This window comes from Zalophus californianus, chromosome 8 (genome assembly GCF_009762305.2).
Source record: "Zalophus californianus isolate mZalCal1 chromosome 8, mZalCal1.pri.v2, whole genome shotgun sequence".
Classification (NCBI taxonomy): domain Eukaryota; kingdom Metazoa; phylum Chordata; class Mammalia; order Carnivora; family Otariidae; genus Zalophus; species Zalophus californianus.
The window spans coordinates 58,233,947-58,253,938 of NC_045602.1; the positions used below are offsets into that span (position 1 = coordinate 58,233,947).

Below are 19,992 nucleotides of genomic sequence, written 5' to 3' on the forward strand. Positions count from 1 at the left end.
AAATTACTGAACTATGAACATAATTTGTATAATTTTCTGTATGTAGTACTTCTAAACAAATTTTTTAAACACTGCTGTTGTAATTCCTAGGATTCTCCTGAAGTCTAAGCATTTTTTAAAACTTAAAACTGTTGCGTATATTGCAAGAAAACATAATCCCCCAAATGAATTTCTTTTGGAATTTTAATATGTGGCTTATGCCTTCTTCCTAAGAATTATAGTTCTGGGTGTTGTTTTGTTTGTTTGGTGTATGGTTTTGAATAGTTTAAATTGTAGGGGATTTTAATTAATACAGTTCAAGCATACCCTGGAATAATTACTTAATAGGGTAAAGATATATAGTTTTTCATACACCTTGAGGTGTGTATGAGAGACACAAGAGAAGTCTGGTAAAATGATGCTCATAGTTATTGAGGTCATTTTTTTTTTCATTGAGATCACTTTTAGTATACAAATGAGCCATTTAGTACTTAGAATTCTAAAGACATTAATTTTTTTTCTTAAATTTTGCAGTGTGTGATTAATAAAGTTTCACAAATAGAAGAAATTGACACAGATGTTGTTGTGAAGTAAGTATAAATATTAGGTTGGGGTTATCAGTCAGAGAAAAGATGACACATTAGAATAATCTAAGGAGGATTTAGTTAAGGAATTATTTACTAAGGTTTGAACAGAGTGTAGGAAAATCACAAGTGACAGTGCAGGACCTTTAAGGGACAGGGATGAGGACAGTTAGGATTCAGAAGGAGGACACTTAGTAGTTGGGAGGGGCGGGGCGGGAAGAGCTATAGTAGTTGGAGTGATCTTCAGTGCGGGAGGCACTTGTCCTGAGACAGCCTCTCAGGGAGGAAGATGGAGCTATCCGTACCTCTGCTCCTTCCAGTCTTCTGTAAGGGCTTCTCATTGGCCAAGCCCAGCAGGTCAGCCTCCCAGGCAGAGAGAGGATAGAGAGGATACACTGTAGATATGGAGGAGGGAAATTGAAGATAATCCATCTCAGAGGACTAGCAGTGTTAAGTTTAAATTATTTAGCTATATAATTAAAACCTAGCTTCTAATTGGCTTTGAGAAATTTGAATACATGATTTTGAATTGCCTCATGCCTGTCTATAATTTTTTGTTTTCACCCTTGAAATTCCTATTCTTTGATTTTGAGAATAGTGATATTTTGTAACTATGAATTTTATTTCATATAGATACCTAAACTTTATTAACTGGCCCAAGATACGAATAGCAATATGGATAACTGAAACTTCTCTGGGCCAAACTCCTAAAATAAGGATTGAGGAGTTTTAATTTCCACACTATTACTTAGTGAAAATTCTGTTTCAGAATTAGTTAAAGCAACTGTAGCAGTGCAGGAGTCACTAGTAGTTGGAAAAATTAAGTTACTGGGATTCTGTTAAAAGCCCTATGGACATAGAGAGTCAGTTATTTTTAATTTTCTCAACTTAAATAGAGAAATTCCTGTATCTCAAGTATAGAATTATCTTTTGAGAGTAAACTCCTAGCTGCCCAAAGATAGTCATTATATTTGTTTGAATTTTTTTTTCTAGGCTTGCAGATCAGATGAGAATGTTGAATTTTCCTCAGTGGTTTGATCTGCTAAAGGATATTTTCTCTAAGTTTACAATTTTCCTACAAAGAGTTAAGGTAAGCCTATGTGATTATCAGTTTGTCCAGAATATCCCAAAAAGTAAGTCTACTTTCTAGTAGATATATAATATACATCAGAATCAAGTTAGAAAAAAAACACAAGTTCTTTGTTTTGTAATTTTTCTAAGGAGGCTTGGTTTCAAATAAGATTTGAAGTGCTTCAGAGTACTTTGATACTCTGTAATTTTGGATGATTTATTTTATATTAAAAATACAATGCTTACTTGGCATTAAATATTATACAGTACTGTCTCCTCTTGTGATTTTGTTATTCTTGAATCTCTCTGGATTATCTAGAGGTACAATATTGTGAAACACTCAAAAATCTTCCAAACCTTGTGTAAGACTGATGAATCACAGACCTGTACCCCTGAAACAAATAATACATTATATGTTAATAATAATAATAAAAAAATCTTCCAAACCACTTATTTTTTCTAGAAATATTTGATGTTGATATAGTGGTATATTTAAACCTATAGTTCATGTTTAAATGGCTCTACTAATGTCTTTCATTATAGGTTTTTATTTCACTTTTTAATCTGGGAGCCAGTCAAGGATTATGCATTACATTTAATTATTCTCTTTAGTCAAATCACTCAATTTTAAGCCACTCGGTATAAGAAAAAGAACACATACCACACAGCATTTTTCAGAAGAAAAGATGTCATCGACTAATACATTTTGGTTAGAATTACCAACATGTCATAACTGTGTTTTAATAAGACAGTCATTAGGAATTACTGAGTCTAACAGGCTGTTTGTGAAAGTTGACATTCTTTGAATTATCAGATGTCAGTATTGTGTTACATGTGCTAGGTAACATCCCTCGCATCTCCTGAGTATCCTGTTAAATGGTCTGGAGCACTTTGGTAATTATCTGTGACATGACTTTTCCTTATCAGCATTGGAGTGATGCTAAGTCATGTGTATGACCTTTCTGAGTGGGAAATTTTTTAAACACTTGATTCACTGTACTTAATTTAGACTTCTGCCAAAATGTTGATCCCATGCATCGATAGCGATAGATAGCAAACCTGTATCCGTGGATTGCTCAATAACTAGGCCATGTTTTCACTTTTTCCTATATTCCCACCATGACTTCATCATGCACAGTTCTATTATTGCATGTCCGTGATGTATCAAACTCTTACACTGCAAATTGTAGAATTGGCCAGCTTTTTGCCAGTAATTTTTTTTAATTTAAATATAATTAACATACAGTGTTATATTAGTTTCAGATGTACATTATAACAATTCAGCAATTCTGTACATTAGTCAGTGCTCACTACGATAAGTGTACTCTTAATTCCCTTCACCTATTTCACCCATTCCCCTCCCCATCTTCCCACTGGCAGCCTCCAGTTCTCTATATTTAAGAGTTTGGTTTTTGGCTCTTTTTTTCTGTTTTTTTTTTATATTCCACCTATGAGTGAAATCATATGGTATTTGTCTTTCTCTGACTGACTTCACTTAGCATTATGCCCTCTAGATTCATCCATGTTGTTGCAAATGGGAAGATTTCACTTTTTTTTTATGGTTGAATAATATTCCTGTGTGTGTTTGTGTGTGTGCATGCGTGCGTACCACATCTGCTTTATCCCATTCATTTATGGATGGACACTTGGGTTGCTTCCATATCTTTTGCCAGTAATTTTTTTTATAGCTATTTCATTTTTAGGTTCTGTATCAGTTAAATTAGGCCAAAATTTTATTTGATGTATGTGCAGTATGGGAACAGTGATTTATCATAGTTTTAATTTCTCATTTTCATATTTAGACCCCTTAAGCTAATACTTCTGTAAAACATCTTTGACGATGTTATATAACCTATAAATATGGTACTTTTTTCTTTGAAAAAAGTTTGTGATTCTGTAAGGATATGATTTCCCTGAGAAAATAGGGTTAATTACAAGCTATTCATTTTTAATTGAGAATTTTTAAATAACTGCAAATTGGAAAGAACCCAGATGTCTAACAGTAGAGGAATGGTAAAGTAAATTATGCCTGGTATATTCATTACCATGGAATATCATGCAGCCAAGGATTTTTAATGTTGAGGAAAATGCATACATTATAACATTAAGTGAAAAGGCAAAATATAGATCTATTTATATAGTGTGATCTCAGCTATGTTAAAAAGATTTATTACCTTTCATCTTTGTAGAATAAAGAGATAGTTTGTCTTTTTGATAGTTATCCTTTGCCAGTATAATTTAAATTTATTATTCTTTTTTTGTTTGTTTTTCCTAAGTTTTCCACAAAGAGATGTATAACTTTTATAATCAGAAAAGGTTGTTTTGGGGGCGCCTGGGTGGTGCAGTTGGTTGAGTGTCTGACTCTTGGTTTTGGCTCATGTCATGATACCGGGGTTGTGGGATTGAGCCCAGCATCAGGTTCTACACTGAGTGTGAAGTCTCCTTGGGATTCTCTTTCCCTCTTAATCTGTCCCTCCCTCACACATGGACACATGCATGCTCTCTTTCTCTCTCTCTCTCTCAAATAAATCTTTAAAAAAAAGAGAGGGAAAGGTTGTTTTGTTTTTTTACTAGTGTTTACCACATTACAAGAACAAAACTATTTGAAGTTTGTATTTACCAGTATACAAGGGTTCCAATTTCTCCATATACTAACACTTGTATTTTTTTCTTTTTTTTTATAGTATCCATCCTTATGGATATGAGGTGGTATCTCATTTTAGTTTTGATTTGCATTTTTTAATGTTCAGTGATGTTGAGCATCTTTTCATGTGCTTATCGGCCATTTGTATGTCTTCTTTGGAGAAATTCTTTTTTTGTCCATTTTTTAATCAGATTTTTTTTGTTGAGTTATAGAGTTCTTTATATATTCTGGCTGTTTAACCCCTTAACAGATATGTGATAGGCAAGTTATGTTTTGTTTAGTGTAAGCTACTTAAGGTACTTAATATATAAACAATATATTTTAGGGAGATTTCCACTTACAAAATCAATTAAAATACAGAACGCTATTCCTAAGCTTTAGGGAACCCATTTCTCTTGAGTAGTACTTTTTCACAAGTCACCTTTACTGTGTGATAAAAGATTGGTAGAAATTTTTTTTTTAAGATTTATTTATTTGATAGAGCACAAGCAAAGGGAGCAGCAGAGGGAGAGGGAGAAGTAGGCTCCCCACTAAGTAGGGAGCCCGACACTGGGCTCCAACCCAGGACCCCGAGGTCATGACCAGAGTTGAAGGCAGGTGCTTAACTGATTGAGCCACCCAGGTGCCCCAACAATTGGTAGAAATTCTGATACACGTGACTTTGGCACTCATTTATAAGATGTTCAAAAGTATATATGCAGAATTCACTTTTGGGAGTTTTAGGTACATGTTATTTTAAGTCGTTTAAAAATGTATCCTGTTTTCTTATAGGCAACGTTAAATATCATTCACAGTGTTGTTCTCTCAGTTCTTGACAAAAACCGAAGGACCAGAGAATTGGAGGAGATTTCACAACAGAAAAATGCTACAAAAGACAATTCACTGGACACAGAAGTGGCTTATTTAATCCATGAAGGCATGTTTATAAGTGATGCATTCGTTGAGAGTGAATTAACACCTTTAGTGATCGACACTACCTCTCAAAGAAATGCATCTCCAAATAGCGAGCCCTGCAGCAGTGATTCGGTATCCGAACCAGAATGTACTACTGATTCTTCATCCAGCAAAGAGCAGACATCATCATCTGCTACTCCAGGAGGTGTGGATATTATGTGAGTATGGTGACTGCTGCCAACTTTACAGGACTTTGAGTCCTCTTCTTAATGGTTTCAGTAAGATTGATTATTCAGTTTATTGAAAAATCATTTGAACTTCGGTATTGGAATTTAACAAAAATAAATATTATGAAACATATCTTTTTGAAAATGTATGGAATATAAGAAGGTGAGCTTTGGAAGTAATTGAGAATTCCAGAATTTCAAGGCTGGAAAGGAACCATTTAATTAAATGCCTTATTTCAGAGAGTTTAGTCGACTTTTTTAAACTTAGTAGTGGCAGAACTTGTCCTGGAAATCAGGTCAGCATTACCTTGTTTATTTTTCTTTCTTCTACTATGATATCTTTGTATTTTGTACATAGTGAAGATCTGTTTGATTTACAGGTTTTTTTTGTCATTTTTTTGGTGAATTTCCAAGTGGATCACACCATCTTTTCAAATATGACTTTTTAAAATGTCTTATTTTTTCAAATTTACAGAAAAGTTGTGAGAGTTGTACAAAAAAGTCATATATCCTTCACCTTGATTCCTCATTTCTTAACAGTTTACCACATTGCCTTCTCTCTCCCTTCCTCCCTTTTTTTCTTTCTTGCTCCCTTCTCTCTGTCTCTCATGTTAATACTTTTTCTGAATCATTTGACAAAAGGTTACGGATGTGATGTCCCATTATCTCCATATTCTTCAGTGTATATTTCCTCAAATACAAGAATACTCTCTTAAAATAACTACAGTATACCAATTAGAATCAAGAAAACATTGATATGGGGCACCTGGGTGGCTCAGTCGGTTAAGCATCTGCCTTCGGCTCATATCATGATCCCAGGGTCCTGGGATCCAGCCCTGCATCGCCTTCCTGCTCAGTGGGGAGTCAGCTTCTCCCTCTGCCCCTCCCCACCGCTTGTGCTTTCTCTCTCTCTCTCTCTCAAATAAATAAATAAAACCTTAAAAAAGAAAAGAAAACATTGATACATTATTACCATCTAATCCATAATCCCAGAGTTCACCAGTTGTCCCAATAATCTCGTGTATAGAACAAAACAAAACAAAGCCAATAAAATCTTTCTGATCCAAGAACATAGTTTGGATTTAGTTATTGTTAAGAAAAAGAATTCAGTATGTACTTTTTTCATTTTTATAGAAACCGGCTTATGTCCCAGGAGCTTATATAGGTTGTAGTTATAGCATAAAATCAGCTGTAATACCTCCTGTCCCCACCAAGAAGAAAACACTGAACTACATAATAATACAAATATTTTTTCTCTGTTCAGGCTAATATTTCACACTTACTGGTTACGGTGCAGTCTAAAACTATCACAAAAGGTGTATAAAAAACTCTATAACTTAAACAGTATAGAATTTTGTTTCTCTCACATAAGAGTTCAGAGGTAGGAAGTCCACAACAAAGAACGCAGCTCTGCCATTCTCATTTTGTAGCTTCCATCTCTGTCTAAAGAGGCTGCTTCAGCTTTTATCATCAAATCTGCATCCCTAGCAGCAGGATGGAGAAGACAAAGAGCTGGTTACCTTACTTTTTTATTTTAACTTTTTTTTATTATGTTAATCACCATACATTACATCATTAGTTTTTGATGTAGTGTTCCATGATTCATTGTTTGCGTATAACACCCACTGCTCCATGCAGAACGTGCCCTCTTTAATACCCATCACCAGGCTAACCCATCCACCCACCCCCCTCCCCTCTGGAACCCTCACTTTGTTTTTCAGAGTCCATAGTCTCTCATGGTTCGTCTCCCCCTCCGATTTCCACCCCCTTCATTCTTCCCCTCCTGCTATCTTCTTCTTTTTTTTCTAACATATAATGTATTATTTGTTTCAGAGGTACAGATCTGCGATTCATCATTCTTGTACAACTCACAGCGCTTACTGTAGCACAAACCCTCCCCAATGTCTATCACCCAACCACCCCATCCCTCCCACCCCCCACCACTCCAGCAACCCTCAGTTTGTTTCCTGAGATTAAGAATTTCTCATATCAGTGAGGTCATATGATACATGTCTTTCTCTGATTGACTTATTTCGCTCAGCATAATACCCTCTAGTTCTATCCACGTCGTTGCAAATGGCAAGATTTCATTCTTTTTGATGGCTGCATAATATTCCATTGTGTATATATATACCACATCTTCTTTATCCATTCATCTCTTGATGGACATCTTGGCTCTTTCCACAGTTTGGCTGTTGTGGGCATTGCTGCTATAAACATCAGGGTGCATGTACCCCTTCAGATCCCTACATTTGTATCTTTAGGGTAAATACCCGGTAGTGCAATTGCTGGATTGTACGGTAGCTCTATTTTCAACTTTTTGAAGAACCTCCATACTGTTTTCCAGAGTGGCTGCACCAGCTTGAGTTCCCACCAACAGTGTAGGAGGGTTCCCCTTTCTCCGCATCCCCGCCAACATCTGTCATTTCCTGACTTGTTAATTTTAGCCATTCTGACTGGTGTGAGGTGGTATCTCATTGAGGTTTTGATTTTGATTTCCCTGACGCCAAGCAATGTTGAGCACTTTTTCATGTGTCTGTTGGCCATTTGGATGTCTTCTTTGGAAAAATGTCTGTTCATGTCTTGTTTGGATCATTTGTTCTTTGGGTGTTGAGTTTAAGTTCTTTATAGATTCTGGATACTAGCCCTTTATCTGATATGTCATTTGCAGATATCTTCTCCCATTCTGTCAGTTGTCTTTTGATTTTGTGGACTGTTTCTTTTGCTGTGCAGAAGCTTTTTATCTTGATGAGGTCCCAATAGTTCATTTTTGCCCTTGCTTCCCTTGCCTTTGACGATGTTTCTAGGAAGAAGTTGCTGCAGCTGAGGTCAAAGAGGGTGCTGCCTGTGTTCTCCTTTAGGATGTTGATGGACTCCGGTCTCACATTTAGGTCTTTCAACCATTTTGAGTGTATTTTTGTGTGTGGTGTAAGGAAATCGTCCAGTTTCATTCTTCTGCATGTGGCTGTCCAATTTTCCCAACACTGTTTGTTGAAGAGACTGTCTTTTTTCCATTGGACATTCTTTCCTGCTTTGTCGAAGATTAGTTGACCATAGAGTTGAGAGTCCATTTCTGGACTCTCGATTCTGTTCCATTGATCTATGTGTCTGTTTTTGTGCCAGTACCATACTGTCTTGGTGATGACAGCTTCGTAATGGAGCTTGAAGTCCGGAATCGTGATGCCGCCAGCTTTGCTTTTCTTTTTTAACATTCCTCCGGCTATTCGGGGTCTTTTCTGGTTCCATACAAATTTTAGGATTATTTATTCCATTTCTTTGAAAAAAGTGGATGGTATTTTGATGGGGATTGCATTGAATGTGTAGATTGCTCTAGGTAGCGTTGACATCTTCATAATATTTGTTCTTCCAATCCATGAGCATGGAACGTTTTTCCATTTCTTTGTGTCTTGCTCAATTTCTTTCATGAGTATTTTATAGTTTTCTGAGTACAGATTCTTTGCTTCTTTGGTTAGATTTATTCCTAGGTATCTTATGGTTTTGGGTGCAATTGTAAATGGGATCGACTCCTTAATTTCTCTCTCTTCTGTCTTGTTGTTGGTGTATAGGAATGCCACTGATTTCTGTGCATTGATTTTATATCCTGCCACTGTACTGAATTCCTGTATGAGTTCTAGCAGTTTTGGGGTGGAGTCTTTTGGGTTTTCCACATAAAGTATCATATCATCTGCAAACAGTGAGAGTTTGACTTCTTCTTTGCCAATTTGGATGCCTTTTATTTCTTTTTGTTGTCTCATTGCTGTGGCTAGGACTTCTAATACTATGTTGAATAGCAGTGATGATAGTGGACATCCCTGCCATGTTCCTGACCTTAGGGGGAAGCTCTCAGTTTTTCCCCATTGAGAATATTTGCTGTGGGTTTTTCATAGATGGCTTTTATGATATTGAGGCATGTACCCTCTATCCCTATACTCTGAAGAGTTTTGATCAAGAAAGGATGCTGTACTTTGTCAGATGCTTTTTCTGCATCTATTGAGAGGATCATATGGTTCTTGTTCTTTCTTTTATTAAGGTATTGTATCACATTGATTGATTTGCGGATGTTGAACCAACCTTGCAGCCCAGGGATAAATCCCACTTGGTTGTGGTGAATAATCCTTTTAATGTAGTGTTGGATCCTATTGGCTAGTATTTTGGTGAGAATTTTTGCATCCGTGTTCACCAAGGATATTGGTCTGTAATTCTCCTTTTTCATGGGGTCTTTGTCTGGTTTGGGGATCAAGGTACTGGTGGCCTCATAAAATATAGAAAATTCTATTTTTTGGAATAGTTTCAGAAAACTAAGTATTAATTCTTCTTCAGATGTTTGGTAGAATTCCCCTGGGAAGCTGTCTGGCCCTGGGCTCTTGTTTGTTGGGAGATTTTTGATGACTGCTTCAATTTCCTTAGTGGTGATAGGTCTGTTCAGGTTTTCTATTTCTCCTGGTTTTGGTAGTTGATACATCTCTAGGAGTGCATCCATTTCTTCCAGATTATCTAATTTGCTGGCATATAGTTGCTCATAATATGTTCTTATAATTGTTTGTATTTCTTTGGTGTTGGTTGTGATCTCTCCTCTTTCATTCATGATTTTGTTTATTTGAGTCTTTTTTCTTTTTGATAAGTCTGGCCAGGGGTTTATGAATCTTGTTAATTCTTTCAGAGAACCAGCTCCTAGTTTCGTTGATCTGTTCTACTGTTCTTTTGATTTCTGCTCTAATCTTTATTATTTTTCTTCTCCTGCTGGGTTTAGGCTTTATTTGCTGTTCTCTCTCCAGCTCTTCTCTTAGGTGTAGGGTTAGGTTGTGTATTTGAGACCTTTCTTGTTTCTTGAGAAAGGCTTGTATTGCTATATACTTTCCTCTTAGGACTGTCTTTGCTGTATCCCAAAGATTTTGAACAGTTGTGTTTTCATTTTCATTGGTTTCCATGAATTTTTTTAATTCTTCTTTAATTTTCTGGTTGACCCATTCATTCTGTAGTAGGATGCTCTCTAGCCTCCATGTATTTGAGTTCTTTCCGACTTTCCTCTTGTGATCAAGTTCTAGTTTCAAAGCACTGTGGTCTGAAAATATGCACGGAATGATCCCAATCTTTTGATACCAGTTGAGACCTGATTTGTGACCTAGGATGTGATCAATTCTGGAGAATGTTCCCTGGGCACTAGAGAAGAATGTGTATTCTGTTGCTTTGGGAATGCTTTGTTCTGAATATATCTGTGAAGTCCATTTGGTCCAGTGTGTCATTTAAAGTCTTTATTTCCTTGTTGATCTTTTGCTTAGATGATCTGTCCATTTCAGTCAGGGGGGTGTTAAAGTCCCCCACTATTATTGTATTATTGTCCATGTGTTTCTTTGCTTTTGTTATTAATTGCCTTATATAATTGGCTGCTCCCATGTTAGGGGCATAGATATTTACAATTGTTAGATCTTCTTGTTGGATAGACCCTGTAAGTATGATACAGTGTCCTTCCTCATCTCTTACTACAGTCTTTGGTTTAAAATCTAATTTGTCTGATACAAGGATTGCCACCCCAGCTTTCTTTTGGTGTCCATTAGCATGGTAAATGGTTTTCCACCCCCTCACTTTCAATCTGGGGGTGTCTTTGGGTCTAAAATGAGTCTCTTGCTGACATATCGATGGGTCTTGTTTTTTTATCCAATCTGATAGCCTTGATTGGGGCATTTAGCCCATTTACATTCAGGGTAACTATTGAAAGACATGAATTTAGTGCCATTATATTGCCTGTAAGGTGACTGTTACTGTATATTGTCTGTGTTCCTTTCTGGTCTTTGTTGCTTTTAGGTTCTCTCTTTGCTTAGAGGACCCCTTTCAATATTTCTTGTAGGGCTGCTTTCGTGTTTGCAAATTCCTTTAGTTTTTGTCCTGGAAGCTTTTTATCTCTCCTTCTATTTTCAGTGACAGCCTAGCTGGATATAGTATTCTTGGCTGCATATTTTTCTCATTTAGTGCTCTGAATATATCATGCCAGTCCTTTCTGGCCTGCCAGGTCTCTGTGGATAGGTCTGTTGCCAATCTAATGTTTCTACCATTGTAGGTTACATATCTCTTCTCCCGAGCTGCTTTCAGGATTTTCTCTTTGTCTCTGAGACTCGTAAGTTTTACTATTAGATGTCGGGGTGTTGACCTATTTTTATTGATTTTGAGAGGGGTTCTCTGTGCCTCCTGGATTTTGATGCCTGTTTCCTTCCCCACATTAGGGAAGTTCTCTGCTACAGTTTGCTCCAATATACCTTCTGCCCCTCTCTATCTTTCTTCTTCTTCTGGGATCCCAATTATTCTAATGTTGTTTCGTCTTATCATATTGCTTATCTCTCGAATTCTGCCCTCGTGATCCAGTAGTTGTTTCTCTTTTTCTCAGCTTCTTTATTTTCCATCATTTGGTCTTCTATATCGCTAATTCTCTCTTCTGCCTCATTTATCCTAGCAGTTAGAGCCCCCATTTTTTATTGCACCTTATTAATAGCCTTTTTGATTTCAACTTGGTTAGATTTTAGTTCTTTTATTTCTCCAGAAAGGGTGTCTCTAATAACTTCCATGCTTTTTTCAAGCCCAGCTAGTATCTTTAAAATCATCATTCTGAACTCTAGTTCTGACATAATAGTAATGTCCGTATTGAGTAGGTCCCTGGCAGTCGGTACTGCCTCTTGTTCTTTTTGTTGAGGTGATTTTTTCCATCTTGTCATTTTGTCCAGAGGAGAATAGATGAATGAGAGAACGAAATGCTAACAGGGTAAAAAAGTCCCCAGAAAATATACTCTAAACAAATCAGAAAAGACCTGGAACCAGGGGAAAAGAAAGGGAAAGAAAGAAAAAAGAGAAAGAAAAAGATAAAAACAAAAACAGAACAAAACAAAAAAACCAATATGATCATATATGATCAGGTTGGTGCATAGATCAGTGCCACACACTAGATTTGGGGTGTGTTTTGGTCTGTTAGAAGAAAATGACTCCCAAAATTTTAAAGAAAGAAATACTTATATGTGCACAAAATAAGGGTTAATACGATGAAGGGATGGAATATGACAGTAAAGATGAAAATTATAAAAGATTTTATAAAAGGAATTGAGAAGTTGTTTGAAAAAAGAAAGAAGAGGGGCACGTGGGTGGCTCATATCGTTCAGCGTCTGCCTTTGACTCAGGTCATGATCCCAGGGCCCTGGGATCGAGTCCTACGTTGGGCTCCCTGCTCCTTGGGAGCCTGCTTCTCCCTCTGCCTCTCTCTCTCTCTCTGTCTCTCATGAATAAATAAATAAAATCTTTAAAGAATAAAAAAGTGGATTAAAAAAAAAGAAACGAAAAGGGAGAGAATGTGATCAGGCAGGAGACTAGAACAAAGCCATACACTAGAGATTTAGGGTATATTTTGATCTGTTATAAGAAACCGTTACCTCAAAATTTTAAAGAGAGAACAACTTATATATATATGCCAAAAATAAGGGTAACTACTATGAAGGGATAGAATATGACTCTAAAAATGAAAAATAAAAATGTTTTATAAAAAAGGGATTGATAAGATTTTGGTTGAAAAAGGGAAAAAGAAAAAAAAAAGAAAAAAAATTAACTTTGAAAGAGTAAAGAATCATGGGAAAAAAGCCATGAATTCTATGTGCAGTATTCCCCTGGTGCTGGAGTTCTGCCGTTCTCATTGATTGGGGAACTTGGTCTTGGCTGGCTGTTCTTGCTGATCTTCCGGGGGAGGGGCCTGTTGCTGTGGTTCTCAAATGTCTTTGCCGGAGGCGGAATTGCCCCACCCTTGCCCGGTGGAGCTAAGTAATCTGCTTGTGTTTGCTCTCGGGAGCTTTTGTTCCCTGCAAGCTTTCCATACAGCTTTGGAGGACGGGAGTGAAAATGGTGGCCTCCCAATCTCCGCCCCAGAGGAAAAGCAGCAATCTCAGATCAATCACTCCCATCTCCCCGTCTCCTGCCGCACTCCATACTCACCCGACCTGTGACCGAGCATTTCTATCTCTGGCCCACGACCCTGTGTGGAGTCTCCAAACCCGGCAGATCCCTGCAGTGCGCTCCCGCGCTGCTCCTCCCTGGGGAAGAAGGGGAGTCTCCCCGGATCTGCCACTTGTTGGGTCCCTGCTGGAAGAGCAGTGGCCCAACTGTGCCGTGGATCACGGTTTATGGTAACCCGGAGCTGAGAGCCCGCGCCTTGGCTCCGTCTCTGCAGCTGGCTTCTCTGCTCTGATACCAGGAGTTCTGCCGCACTCAGGCACCCCCGGTCTTTGTGACCCCAAGGGTCCTGAAACCACACTGTCCCGCGAGGTTCCACCCCCAGCTTAGCCACTGGAGAGACGTCCCTCAGCGGAGCCAACTTCTTTTTTTTTTTTTTTAAAGATTTATTTATTTTGAAAGAGTGAGAATGAGAGAGAGAGAGAGTACATGAGAGGGGGTAGGGTTGGAGGGAGAAGCAGGCTCCCTGCTGAGTAGGGAGCCCGATGCGGGACTCGATCCCGGGACTCCAGGATCATGACCTGAGCCGAAGGCAGTTGCCAACTTCTAAAAGTTCCAATTTTGTGCGCTGCTCTTGGCCGGAGGCCCCCTCCCCTGCCAAGTGCCTATTTGTCATGAAATAACATCCCTTCATTCCACTCCCTTACAGTGTATCATCCTAGGCACCTGTGCACAATGTACCACAGCTACCACCTTGTACCTACCTAGAATTTTTTTTTTTTTTTTTTTTTGCTGTAGTTTTTGCAGAATTTCCGATCAGAGTCTAAAATAACTACAGAAAATACTACAGCAGAGGGAGAAAATTATTTTTATATAAGATTAGGGTAAAATATTTGTATTAACTGAGCTTGTTTAAGTGATGCTTCACCACACACAAAAAAAGTGTTTGATACATCACAGAATTTTTCATCAGATGTGAATTTTATAGCTTTTTGTTTTTTATTGGTATGCTACCTGTCAAGGACAATATACTCACAATTTTCCCTGACTTAATCTCTTTTTATCATTTTCAGGGTCAATGAAGACATGAAATTAACTGATTTAGAGCTAGAAAAACTGGCAAATAATATCCAAGAGTTATTGTATAGTGCCTCAGATATATGCCATGATCGAGCTGTCAAATTTCTCATGTCAAGAGCAAAGGTTAGTTGTTTGATAAAGTTTTAGATACTTCATACATAGTATAATTATTATGTCCCTATGTTCCCCATAATGCATATATTTTTAATACTTAATAAGGTTAGTGGTACTGATGTGGCCTATTAGGAAGATGTTGAAATGTAAAATAATCCAAATAAAAGAAATAGGAAAATTTATTATTCCTTAAAAAATTGATTAAAAGAATAATTTTGAGATTTAATGCCTTAATAATTAATTTGAAGTTAATATGCTATTTTATATGTGTATATATATATATATGTGTATATAATTACCCACCATATTAATAAAAATAGTTGAAATGCAAGAATATGAAAATTTTATAGTATGACCTGAATTTATTTGAGCCACTGTATTATAAAGGGGTCAGGGTAAAATTTAGACATTTTAAGCTTTTAATATTCAATTTCTGGGACTGAAGTATTGAGAAACTTCATTAAAAATGATTTTAAGATAGGGGCACCTGGGTGGCTTAGTTGTTAAGTGGCTCCCTTTGGCTCAGGTCATGATCCCCAGGGTCTTGGGATTGAGCCCCACGTCGGGCTCCCTGCTCAGTGGGAACCTGCTTCTCTCTCTCCCTCTGCCTGCTGCTTCCCCTGCTTGTGCTCACTCTCTCTGTCAAATAAATAAAATCTTAAAAAAATGATTTCAGGTGATATTTATGAATTAATATATATTATTAAAATAACATAATTAACATATATTAAACGAGGTTGGTTTTATAGCTTATTTGTATTTGGTGTTATATCTAATTCTCTGTCATGATTTTTGTGTTATCTTTAAAATTTAGGATGGTTTTCTTGAGAAGCTAAATTCCACGGAATTCATAACACTTTCTAGATTAATGGAAACATTCATTTTAGATACTGAACACATCTGTGGAAGAAAAAGTATGTCATTACTTGGAGCACTTCAGAGCCAAGCTAATAAATTTGTAAATAGGTTTCATGAAGAGAGAAAAACTAAGCTCAGGTATCATTGCCATGTTCATTCTGTTCTTTAGTTTTTTTCCCTTTTCTTTACAAAACATGATTATATTTAATTGATTAGCCCCCTGAAAAACTTTTTTCTTTTTTGTTAAAGGCAGATTGTGGAATTAAAATCAGTTTCTTGGCTTTTCAAAGTGGAATTAGAATGTTTATTTTCATTAAAGTACTTATCAGGAAGATCCTCAATAGATTGACTTTTCCTTTTCCACTCAACATGAGGTTAATTAATGTTTCACTACTCTTCTTGGTTAGGCTAAGAAATGTAAAAAGAAAAATATATTCTGAAAGTACTCATACCAAATGATTATTAAATTACGAAGGATTTCAATTTATTAAGGTGTACATTTATTTTAAAAATCTTAGTACTAAAACAGCTAGTGGCCATTACTGTGTAAAAAGTCAATGCCTTGTATTACATGAGGTCTACTTGAATTTAAGATACATGTAGTGTCTTTACTATTACTAAAAGATACGACAAGAAAAGTCTTATGTCCTCACTCAGCTCTTCCTTTTCAACCAAGGAAGATGGTGTTGAAATATTGTTAAAGCTTATCTTCCCTTTTTCCCCCCTTTTGAATAGCCTCCTCTTAGATAATGAGCGCTGGAAGCAAGCTGATGTTCCTGCAGAATTTCAGGATCTTGTTGATTCTATATCAGATGGAAAGATTGCTTTACCTGAAAAAAAATCAGGGGGTATGTGTATTCTTTCACATACTTTCTTCCAGTGTTATACTGTTTATTCATTTTGTAGGAATGCTTAACATTTCTTTAATTGACAATACCTCTTGAAAAGCCTAGAACTAAAAAAAAAAAGCCAGCTCAGTTAGTAAGTAATTGACTGGAAAAGTTATCTGTGGTAATTTGTAATAATAATTTCAGCTATTTATTGAATGTTAATGCCACATACTGGGCCAGGTGCTTTTACATGCATTATTCCAGTTTATCCGCACAACAATTTATGATGAAGATGCTATTGTTAACCTTGTTTTAACAATGAAGAGGCATAAAGCTTCCAAGGATTAAGGGATTTTGTACAAATGATGAACTGAGATTTGAAACCGGCTTTATATAATTTTCATGGCTTTGTTCAGTGTACCATGTTGTTTAAAGACATGTATTCATTTACTGAACACTAGTAAGCTTCTGTGTGTCAGATATTGAGACAGAGATAACAGTTACAATAGTCCTTTAAAAGGGCTAAGTCTAATGAAAAAAATGGGTTAGCAATCACAAGCAATACAGTGGTGATATGATAGAGAAAACCAAAATGTAAAGAACTCTAGAAAAAGAAAACTATAAAGGAGACTCAGAAGGAAGTACCAGAGAGGTAGGAGGAAATCCAGAAGAACATAGAAGTAAAAAAATTAGTTTCAAGAAGAGAAGTGTTACTGGTATCAAATATGTCTTGGGTTTTATGTGAAAGAAATGCAATGGCTGGAAGATACTTTTGTATGCCAGTTAAATTGGAGCTGTCATGTGATAATAAGGTGAACTTATGTAAAACTTACCCTATAAAACCAGATTTGAAATGATAAGATTGTCAAATAATTTTTTGAAAGTTTTTTATTTTAAGGAGACTCCATGCCCAACATGGGGCTTGAACTCATGCCCCTGAGGTCAAGAGGCACATGCTCTACTGACTGAGCCAGTCAGGCTCCCTGATTATCAAATATTTTTAATGGAGGAGGCAGATGCATTTTCAAATTTTATGCATTTAATAAAAGTTTAAAATTTTTACATAGAAATATTTTTAAATTGTGTATTTCAGATTTACACAAAATGCAACTGCACTATGAGGGAAAGACTGAGTAAAATACAAATAGTGACCACTAGTTTGACATGTAGATTATTTGCAATTTTAGTAATTCAGCAGAGTGACAGAGTCATATTGTAGTTTAGTACTAAGTAAGTTGAAAGATGAGGACTGGTAAACAAATGTAGCCTCCTTTTTCAACAAGTTTGGTTGTGAAGGGAAAGTGAGTGATGAAGTAGCACTAGAAACCTGAGAATAATTAGATTTTTACTTTAATCCACTCAAGGAATTGAGAGAAGAGTTTTAAGGTAGGAGAAACTGAATTATGTTTCTATGTTTAACAGAAAGAGGAAAAAGATTAAAGAGAGGAATAACATGGACTAATTGTGAGGCAGGGCCCCTGGAATTAAGTCCAGAGTTGAGATGAAGGGCTATCTCTTCTAACAGTGACAAGAGAGGAGGGGTTAAGGACAGGTGTGAAATAGATTAGTTCATATAGGGCAGAGAGAAGAATTGAATCAAGTAGATTTCTGTTGCCTTGTGACCATTTTTTAGTAGGTGACAGTGTTGGGTGGTGGTCACAATCTTTTGATTGATTATATGATATTAGCAAAGCAAAAGTATTTGAGTAGCAAAGATTGAAAGAAAAATAAAACCAATTATTTTAAATCACAAGTTTAAAATTATAAGACTTATTTTTCATTTACTCTTTCAGGCTATATTTGATGACTTCCCACTTTGTGAGGTGCTATGCTAGATGATTATGACATGTTTTCTGTCCCTGAACAGCTCAGAGTCTTATAATCTACTGTCATGCAAACATAACAATTTTTTAATTAAAATGATATAGAGTGATTGAATTAACTGTGTTTTTTGTTTGTTTTTGTTTTTGCAAAGTGAACTCTTTTCACTTTCTCTTTGGAGGATACTGACAATAAGAGGTTTCTTTTATACACCCTACTTCTGTCCCAGTCTTTTTTTTTTCCCCCCTCTGAGAAGAAAGTACATGCTATTAGAAGTCCATTAACATTTTACTAGTTCTTACCAAGTTAAGGATCTTTGGTTATTATTCATGCATCCACCATCCATTAATGAGTTACTAGCTGCTTGGCTAGGCATGGGGAAATGAAGGTTAATGGATAGCAATTAGTATTAATTGAATGCTTACTTGATGATGGATAGTTTGTTCTAAGCACTTTACATTGTTACCCCATTTATAGGGCCATGATCTAGATACCGTTAGTATTCCCATTTAACAAATAACGGAAACTGAGATACAAAAAGATTAGGCAATTTGCCTCAGGTTACAGAGCTAGGAAGTGGTAGAGGTGGGCTCCAAATTCAGGCAGACTGACTTTAGGACCCTTTCTCTACACTACTATGCTCTGCTGATTCTCTCTGTGTGTGGAGAACTGATTAAGACACAATCCCTGTCCTCAAAAATTTAATCTGACATACAGAATGAGTTGTTTTTGGAAATTGTATCACACTGAATTTCTTTCCTTGATAGAAATGAGGAAGTAGCCTGGTGATTGGTATTAAAGAGGGCACGTACTGCACGGAGCACTGGGTGTTATACGCAAACAATGAGTCATGGAACACTACATCAAAAACTAATGATGTAATGTATGGTGATTAACATAACATAATAAAAAAGAAATAAATAAAAAAGAAATGAAGTAGATATTTAATATCAAGGCAAAGGGACTTGAAGCTTAGGGAAGCTTGATGACTTGCCCATGATAATCTAATTGATTTAGCTGATTCAGGACAGTAATCCAGTCTACTGTTCTTTTTACTTCAACATGCTGAATTTTCTTTTATAATGATAAATACACATGCTGAAAATAAAATAATTTCTGGATTAAAATCTTGAAAATTAAAAATATATTATGTATAGGGGTGCCTGGGTGGCTCAGTCGGTTAAGCGTCAGCCTTCGGCTGAGGTCATGATCCCAGGATCCCTGCTTAGTGGGGAGCCTGCTTCTAACTCTGCCTGACACTCTGCCTACTTGTGCTCTCTCTGTCAAATAAATAAAATCTTTAAAAAATATATATATTATATATAAATATAAAATATATAATCTCTTCATTGAATATAGGAATTAGCTTGTATTCTAAGAATTATAATAATGACCACCAGCTGAAATTCTAGTTCTGCCTTTCCAAACTAATATTTTTTTCCTTTACTACTTACTGATCACCTACCATGTGCCAGACCTAGGATAGGCAGTTTGTAGTCATGATCTCTGTCATTAACAACAACACTGAGGTGATAGATACTGGAACTCAAATCCAAATTTCTCTGATTCCAAACTCAGTATACTTCATTCTGTTCCAAATTGCTTCCCAAGAAGTAGATCTTTGTTTTCAGAAATAAGATAGTTTCAGGCCCTACCAGGACCTAAATTGGGCCCTAAAATCTTCAGTTTTTTCCTAGTTCAAATTTTTTCCTCTAATAATTTGTTTCATCTTGTTCCTATGTCTCTCTCGGTTATCTGCTTTACTCTCTAGCTACGGAAGAAAGGAAACCAGCTGAAGTTCTCATTGTTGAGGGACAACAGTATGCTGTCGTTGGGTGAGTGACACATTTTTCTTTATTAGTTGAGTCAGTTATTTAAGCCAGAGGTCTTCTAGTTCCCCCTTGATGTGACTTGGAAATTTTAGATTAACAGTTTTAAATCTTACAAATAATTATGATTTCTTTCCTTAA

At 36.4% G+C, this 19,992-nt stretch overlaps 1 protein-coding gene across 1 annotated transcript in view; it reads left to right on the plus strand.

Annotated features, from left to right (window-relative positions):
• VPS54 (VPS54 subunit of GARP complex) overlaps positions 1–19,992 on the plus strand; it is an 88,838-nt gene that overhangs the window by 49,209 nt on the left and 19,637 nt on the right. Inside the window, 7 exon segments of the mRNA XM_027622684.2 lie at positions 514–569; positions 1,557–1,653; positions 5,050–5,390; positions 14,393–14,522; positions 15,328–15,509; positions 16,107–16,219; positions 19,794–19,857. Coding sequence (XP_027478485.2) covers positions 514–569; positions 1,557–1,653; positions 5,050–5,390; positions 14,393–14,522; positions 15,328–15,509; positions 16,107–16,219; positions 19,794–19,857 — 983 coding nt within the window.